This window comes from Echinops telfairi, unplaced genomic scaffold, assembly GCF_000313985.2.
Source record: "Echinops telfairi isolate 266 unplaced genomic scaffold, ASM31398v2 ScPeMD7_7420;HRSCAF=8458, whole genome shotgun sequence".
Classification (NCBI taxonomy): domain Eukaryota; kingdom Metazoa; phylum Chordata; class Mammalia; order Afrosoricida; family Tenrecidae; genus Echinops; species Echinops telfairi.
The window spans coordinates 47,503,832-47,512,308 of NW_022111320.1; the positions used below are offsets into that span (position 1 = coordinate 47,503,832).

Sequence of the window (8,477 nt, forward strand, 5' to 3'; positions counted from 1 at the left end):
CCCCCGCCCCCCTCGTGCTTGGCCCAGCTGCCGTAATGACGTCGTAAGTGGCGGTGTGACATCGAGCTGCCCCTGCTTGCTGAGAGAGGGCCTGTTCACTGTTGTTTTCTGGGGGCCTGAAGCACAGCTCATTTAATGTCATTCGCAGTAATCCCAACTCAGTATCGGGACGTTCTTCCTTGTATTCTTGAATGAACTGTATATTTACATTTTGAACATTTTTTCTGTAGACTTTTACTACCAAGATGCTAATTTGTTCAAACCAAGCTTTTAAAATGTTTATTAAATTACTTTCCCAAGAAAAAAGTTTTTCCAAGTCTGTTTTAACCTTTTGCCAGAAGCTATCAGAATGAAACCTAATATGCTATGACATGGACGCTGGCTTTGAGCTGGGCGATTGTGGGGTTATATGGTTAATCTCCCTCAGAGATGACAGAGCTGAGGGTGAAAGGCACTGCTGAACTTGGCCAAGGACAGAACCAGAATTAGGAGTTAGCAACTCCCTGGGACCTGGATTTTCGTGGATGAAAGCGTTTTGTAATTTGATGTTTTGAATAGGTAACATTTACATTGTTCAAACATCAAAAAGTTGAAAAGACTTGAATTTTAAAAATCTCGTGTTTTACCCCACACTTTGAGTTCTCAACAGCTAGCTGGCTTTCCATTTTACCTGCCAGCTGACTTTCATACCGGTGCAGGCGTGTGTCCGCCTCTTCTTCTGTTTACACAGCCGTTGTCGGCTCTGTGGCTCTCTGACCTTGGTGTTTTTGTTTTCCTTTAACTTCACAATCTATCTTAGAACTCTTTCCACAGATCTCTCTTCTGTAACTACGCTCCTCCTTACTGAGAACTGTGGTGAGAAACATGCAGTCTGTGCTTCTGACGGGCAATCCCGAAGAGCAGTGAGAAACCCTTTTATGGTTGGTGTGACACCGTGATCTTGTTCACGTCTGGGGCCTCCTCCACAGACACTGAACATCCAGTGCCACACGGGCACGTCATTGTTGGGCTTAAGAAACGCATCAGAAAGGAGGTTAACGAATGAACAACTGATGTATTAAGTAGCTGCCAACTTTAGTAATTCTTCTTTAACATTCCCCTCAATCTGCTTAAACACGTGTGCTTCTGTTAGCTTTGTGATCATGCATTGTGCATTTGTTTGAAATTTATGTTTATAAGTCCTTTTCTGCTCATTTGAACTGCCTTATTCTTGAGTCTTTCTTGAGGAGCCCTAGTGGTGTAGTGGTTACATGGGCTGCAATCATGAGGTCAGCCGTTTGAAACCACCAGCTGCTCCCCAGGAGAAACATGGGACTTTCTACTCCCGTAAACAGTTACAGTCTCAGAAACCCACAGGGGCAGTTCTACCCTGCCCTGTAGGGTCGCTGTGATGAGATTTTGAGTTGGATTGTTTCCAAGTGTTGTGAATTAGTGAGGTTCTGATGTGTTCCCTTTATAATAAAGATAGTTAACTTTTTTTTTTCTTTTTTTATTCAGGGATTGATTCGGAAGGGCATGCAGCGAACTTTGTAGAAACAGAACAAATAGTGCACTACAATGGAAGCAAAGCCTCATTTGTGCAGGTAAGTTACTGTGTCCTGCAGGCAGAGTTGGGTGGCCAGCAGTGGGCTGTTTTTACCTGGGTCATAACTTTCTGCTCGGAATGAAGTCCCTCAAAGAGAGGGTGGGAGTCTGGCAAGGGTTTTGCAAACAGAGCCACCTGCCTGCATTACCCTTAAGATGTATTCAGGGTGATGCAGGAGGGAGGGACAAGCTGCTCACTTGCTGTGAGGCAGTACCCGGTGGGAGTTGCCTCTTTCAAGTTCTGCATCATTGGCTGCTCCAGAGCAGGAGTAGCTCAGCATGGCCCTGTGCTGCTCAGTTGAGAAGAAATGCCACAGGTTTCTCCGTTTCTCATAATGTCAACAATGATAGCTTTGTTAATCAGTTTATGTTAGAATTGAGGGGGAAACAACTGTCCACTGCTTAAGCTTCATACACACAAAATCAGAGAGGGGCACCCTTTCCAAATGTACTCCCACAAAGTACCAACCTGTGGGAGCAGTACACCGGGACTTTTCCTGGAATTGCTGTAAATTGTGTGATTTTTTTGTTTTTGTTTCTTTGCTTTGCAAAATCACTGAACATACGGGTGTTCTGACAGTAAGCTGAGAAAAACAAGGATGTGTGTTTTTCACTTCGTTTCTCTCTTTCCTTTTAGACACGAGGATCCATCCCTGTTTTCTGGTCCCAGAGGCCAAACCTCAAGTACAAACCATTGCCACAGATCAACAAAGTAGCAAATCATGTGAGTCTCTTCCATGCTGCTTTCCCCTTGATTCCTGGGTTACAGTTTGCATGTGGAACACACACTAGTTCCCCAGGTGTCCGAATTCAGTGAGGCCCTCCTCCTGGACTCTGACACCCAGAGAATCTCTACACCAGAAGGCCCAGCACTGGCGCTGTGGAGAACGGACTGACTGGCAGGCTGGCTGGCAAGTTAGGTTTTAGAGGGCACAGTAAGCTTTGCAGCGTTACGCTCTCTGAGTATGTGGCATGTGCTAGTCAGGACTGTGTTCAGAGTTAAGACCCTGGTAGTAGTGCTGCTCAGGGTAGAATGACTAGTTTTACAATTACTTTGGACTGTGAAGTATTTAGAAGGCATGGTCCCCATCTTAACCTCATTCCTCGAATATGGAGTTAGGGCATTGAAGGAGGTCTTTTCAAACGTCTTGTAAATATTCCTGTCGTATAATCCAATAACGTATATACCTTTTTCCTCCCTACCCCAGATGGACGGTTTCCAAAGGCATTTTGATTCCCAAGTAATTATTTATGGAAAGCAAGTTATCCTCAATCTGGTATGTTTCTCACACTTAAAAATGAAACTGGATCCGAACCCCCTATTAAATCTTCAAAATAAGCCTGGGGAAAAACTGTATTTCTTTTGCAGGTGAACCAGAAGGGCTCCGAGAAGCCCCTGGAGCAGGCGTTCGCATCCATGGTGTCTTCCTTGGGCAGCGGGATGATCAGGTACCGCCTTCAGAACTACCTGCGGCTCCTGGGCCTTTCCCTCCAGCACAAGGACGTGCACTCACGGACACGTTCCTGGGGACGTGCGCCCGACTAGACCCTGTCGGTCTCTTTGCTCCCATTCTCTTGCTGTCCTAGATCAAGGCATGCTTGGGTTGACTTGAAGTCTTCTAGTAAAATAGCTTCTAACATTCGCTTTGTCCCTCAAGTTTGGTTTAAAAAAAAAAAGTCGAGTCTCTGATGACAGTCCCCCCACCAGAGCTCAGTGGCATTGTGACAGTCAGATCCCAGAGTTCCACTCCTGGTGGCGGCTCTGGCCCTGTGCCCTGGGGCCCCGACGGCTGTAGGGGCTGCTGCACGGGGCCTCGGGGAGCTGCGGCTCTGGCCCTCGTGCGCACAGTCAGCAGGCAAAGGCTGGGGAGTTGATCATAATGGGGAACCCGCATGCTCTGCAGTTCCTCCTGTGGTCCGAGGCAGCAGTGAGCCAGCTCGAGGGGAACTCTGTCAGGAAGTGGGGCCGGGAGGTGAGGGGGTGGACTGTGGTAGGAAGGGATCCTCCTCAGGAAATGGCACTGCGTTCTTTGGGGGAGCAGTGTTTTAACCCACAGAGAATTCCAAACTTACCCCAAATAGAGTAATGTAAGAAGACTTTAGGGAAGAATTTTAAGTCTTTTGCTTCCAACTCAAAAACCTAGCAACCTCAGCAGACACTGACTCCATATGCACTTCTACCTTCTCCCAGTGGATCCTCCCCCAGCACGTGTTGCTGAGTCCGAGAAGGAATTCCTAGTGAGTGGCACTCAGAATCCTGTGAGAAACTTGGAATATTCCTTAAATCTGTAAAATAAAGATCTTGGGACTTGGAGCCCAGCATATGTTTGTTTACTGGGAAGTTCCACTGTTGTTCCCTGGTGTATAGCCCCGGGTAAAACCCTGTGTCCCAGAGGGTCTCTGTAGGTTTGCCGTGCCTGAGCCCTGAATCGGGGAACTTGGAGTTTCTGGGAGTAGCTAATTCTGGGGGTGCAGGGCACAAATCATGGAAGTCCTAAGGAGATGGTGCTTCAGAACTGAAAGGGCACCTACTGCTAAAGAGTGAGCCCTCCAAAGCTGTTGTTCCTCCCGTCTCCATCAGACGGGAGCATCGCCTTCGGACATCTGTGTTCCAGCATTCCAGTGGTAGATAGATTGACGGCAGCCCGTATCTGTATATTCCTGTTGACCTGTGGTCACTGTAGGGAGGTAATGAGGTGGCTGGATTGGTGAGTGGCCACAAGAGGAAAGTTCCGTGGCTGTCCTCCTGAGAAGCGGTGGTGGGGAGCCTTAGTAACGCAGCTGGTCTTTTGGAAATTGGCTGGAAAAGTAAGGTACACAAGCTGATGCGTCTCAAGAGGCCTTTTCCTAGATCTGTGAAAGGGCATGGAAGTGCTTGACTTGTGGGTTCAGAAATGAAATATATAAAATCATCTGTTATCAATCTATAACTGTGAAGCTCATTCCCAGAAGATAAACATGCGACGTTAGAGCTAGGACACAAGTTAAGAATCCGAGTTCAGTTCATTGGATGCTCGGGCACGTCTTAAATTCTGTACGGGGTCTCCTGCTGTCATTCCCAGGCAGCATGGTCTAGACTTAGCAGCCGCACTTGTCCGTTGTTGGAGTTGCTTTGGAGAGTGCCCCGCCTCCCTGCTCCCCCCTCTCCCCGCAAGTCCTCCCTCCCTGGTCAGCCTTCCATTGGCTCGCCTCCCTGAGGGAACCCTGAAGGTGGAAGGAGCAGCTATCAGAAGCCCACCCACTAATTGACGCCCCTCACTGGGAGCCAAGAGAGTCCCAGAGAAAAGGCAGTCCACCTCGATCTTTACCCTGCAGATAAGAGTGTGGCAGCCCTCCTACATGTATTAGGACTTGTCTCCATCCCCAAGCAAGAAGTTGGGTAGAAGCAGGACATGTGGGAAGTTTTCTCTGTACTCGCCCTTCTTCCCTTGACATTCTGGTCTCGGTGCCTCTCTCTCTCTCTCTCTCTCTCTCTCTCTCTCTTGGGCTGCCCCCTCCCCTCCCCCCTCCCACACCCCTTTGGGCTGCTTTATTCACCTTTCGCTAGGACACTTTGACTGCCAAGAGTGACCTCACTTTAGAAATGTTGGTCGTTAGCTGCCGTTTTGTCTGCCCTTGACGATCCCATGCACAATGGAGCAGTGCTGCCTGGCCCAGCGCCATCTCATCCCTGGGGTTGGCTGCAGATCGGACCCTTGTAACCTCCTAGAGTCCACCTGCTTGGTGTTTGGAAGCTGACTACCAGGCCCATCTCCCTAGTCCATATTAGTCTGGAGCTCTACTGATACCTAGGCAGCAGCACACAAGCTTTCCCTGACCAGGAATGGTAGTCACACTCCTGGTAAGTACATTGGGCCGGAAGTGAACCTGGGCTTTCCATGCTAGATAACTTTAGGCAACTTATTACAAAGTAACGTGGAATTATCTCTTATCACATGCATGTGTGGTGTTGAGAGACTGGTAAAACCCAGAAAAACTCACTGAAATTGAGTCAGTTCCAGCTCACAGTAACTCTGCAGGACAGAAGAAAACTGTCCCTCTGGGGCTGTGATACTGTAACCCTTTGCGGGAGTACAAAGTTTCATCGTTCTCCCCTGAAGCGGCTTGGGATTTGGAACTGCTGACCTTGTTGACAGCCCCATGTGTCATCCACTCTGCCACCAGGGCTCCTAGATGCTGAGAAAGGACGGTGGATTCTTTGCTCAGGTGGCCAGTAACTACCCGTCACCCCTCCTTACATGACAGACGTGCAAACTAAATCTCCTTGACAGAATTGCATGACCATTTGAATGGTTCGCAACAGAACAAAAAGGAACCCTATTTTCACAAAGTTGGAAGAAAATAAGAGAAGCCTGGTGTATCTTCAGGGTGTCCACCTGCTAGCCAAAAGGTCAGCAGTTCGAATCTGCCAGTCATACCACAGGACGAAGATGTGGTAGTCTGCTTCTGAAGACTGACAGCCTCAGAAGCAGGTCATTTTGAGCTGCAGTCGACAGCAGTGGGTGTGGTAGAAAATACTCCTGTGCTCCTCAGTTAGTGGTGCCTCTGTGTCCACCTGACTGCTGATAGCAACTCTGACCCTGGAGTGCAGAGTAGAATTTCCCTCGTCACATTTCCAAGGCTGTAAATCTTGACAGAAGCCATGACCATGTCTTTCTCCCACGCATTGGCTAGTGGATTCGAACGGCCAGCCTTTTGGTTAGCAGTCGAATTCTTTGACCACTTCACCACGACGGCTTTCTGCAGTATGTTTCTGATTACTGTACCCAAATACACTTCTCTAGCATTTTGCTCAATTTCACCCCTCTTCCTGCCTGAGGGACCCAGAAGAACATATGAAGATAGGTATTTGTATATGTGCTTCTATATACTTGGGGGGGGGGTGGTGGTCTGTGTATTTCTGTCACCCATAGGTATGAAGTTGAGGAGGTAGGGGTATGTGTGTGTCAGGGTACCCATAACATCCGCACAGTGCTGTAAGGGGAGACTGGTATATGGAGGTGCTACTGACAGGAAGGGGGGATACTCTTGGGTAAGGTTCTGAATTTATTATTTTTATTTATTATTTCTTTTTGATAGATACATTGCCTTTGACTTCCATAAGGAATGTAAAAATATGAGATGGGATCGACTAAGTATTTTATTGGATAAGGTAGCAGAAATGCAAGATGAATTAAGGTAAGTGATATTAATTTAGCCTGGAGGTTGGGTGGGGGGAGGGCAGGTAAGAGGTGGCTGTTTATGTCAGTCATTGATTATGCATGATCTATCAGACTTATAAATATTGCTCCCTGGATTAATAAGGGCATGTCTATTCTTTTTTGGGGGGTGGGGTGGAGAGGGGGAAGGGAGGGAGGAAGAAGATGAGACCGACCGACTTACTGGTTTTAAAATATTTTTAAATTCTAAAAAAATAAGCCCAAGTATTTTCATTGTTTTTGAACTACCTTCCATGCATTTATAAATACTCACATAATTGAAATTGTTCCCTGCTGTTTTGTGTTCCCTCACGGGTATTTGCCATTCACTTAGGTGGTCTCTGGAATGCGGGTGTGGGACGGCATTCCCCTGTCCCATCACCCCACTCTGCCCCGCACGGTCTCAGTGAAGCGTCTGCTCTCACGTAGAGCGTGTGGCTCACTGCCTTTTCTTTCCTCCCAGGAAAGAGAGTGGGCATGGTGCTTTTGCTTCAACAGCGGATCGAAGGGTCTGGTGGTCTTGGTGGTGTTTCTCACACGTGTTGGTGACCCCACTGTTTGCTAACAGGATGCCGTGGGTCCCGCTTTCCCATGTGTCTGCCAGTCTTGACCGGTTTAAAGGCAGAGAGGGACTCTTTAACCCTCCCATCATACGTATTTCTCTCCCTCCGTGTGCTAGTTCTGATCCTGGCCTCGCAACGTGCACCTTCTTTCTCTATGACCCAGTAGTCTAGGAACACTTCTCCAACGAGATTTACCCAGTGTTCCAGTGTAGTTTTTGTATACCTCACATTACCTTTATTTACTTCAATCAGCTTCATTTTATTCTACAAAGTTTTCTCATGAACACAGTTGGGGCAGGGAGAGATGACCTCTATCAGTGTTTCCCAAAATGGGCTATACTGCCCCTGGGGCCACTGGAGCGATCCAGGGGGCTGCAGACACACACATACGTACACTTAACCAGGATTATAGATTGTAAGCAGAAACGATTTTAATTGCCCAGTGGATGCTGAGGTTTTTTTTTTTTTTAAAGGGCCAAAAAAGTTTGGGAGCCTGTGCCCTCTATTATGTTGGGCTGTTAAGAGAAGGCTTTTGCTGGGTCTGGCACATTGTCAGAGTGCCTTGGGGTCATGCACTCACTGGTTACCGCATACACAATTAAAACTTTTTTTTTCAGGAAGTTTGATTTTTATTTGGTGGGCACAGGTGGGGCAGGGCACAGAGCTACCAAGGCCTTCATGAACGCAGGGCCCACCACTTGTCCAAGGAACCCTGGTTGGGGGTGTACTTGACCCCACAGCCATCCGGGATGAGGCTTCTCAGCCACCATGTCCTCAAACTCATCTACATTAAACTTGGTGAAGCCCACTTCTTGGAGATGTGACCTTCCAGTGCCTAGGCAACTTAAACTTGGCGCTGTGTAAGCCTCAATCACAGGCTCCTTGTTTTAAAGCTTGGGGCGGATGGACATGACGGCCTGGCCGATGTGGACTCTAGCCACTGTGCCTTGGGTTCTCCCAAAAGCACCTCTCATCCCAGTTTGGAGCCTAGTTTAGGGAGAGCAGAAATTTGCCAGGCCAGAGGCATCCCACAGCAGCAATGGGTTGTCTCCAAGGTCCCCTAGAGCAGCCTATACATACCCACAAGCTGCAGACCTACTGAGGGGGCTGCTGTTGGCAGCCATTGCACACC

The 8,477-nt window shown here is 48.1% G+C and overlaps 1 protein-coding gene and 1 pseudogene across 1 annotated transcript in view; one reads left to right on the plus strand and one right to left on the minus strand.

Annotated features, from left to right (window-relative positions):
- Nucleotides 1–8,477, plus strand: part of SACM1L (SAC1 like phosphatidylinositide phosphatase) — a gene marked incomplete at its 5' end in the record, with an annotated part of 28,482 nt that overhangs the window by 11,445 nt on the left and 8,560 nt on the right. The window contains 5 exons of the mRNA XM_013005061.3: nucleotides 1,498–1,583; nucleotides 2,222–2,308; nucleotides 2,793–2,861; nucleotides 2,954–3,033; nucleotides 6,664–6,762. Of these exons, the coding sequence (XP_012860515.3) occupies nucleotides 1,498–1,583; nucleotides 2,222–2,308; nucleotides 2,793–2,861; nucleotides 2,954–3,033; nucleotides 6,664–6,762 (421 nt within the window). The remainder of the gene's footprint in view (nucleotides 1–1,497; nucleotides 1,584–2,221; nucleotides 2,309–2,792; nucleotides 2,862–2,953; nucleotides 3,034–6,663; nucleotides 6,763–8,477) is intronic.
- LOC115872127 lies at nucleotides 8,388–8,476 on the minus strand (annotated as a pseudogene).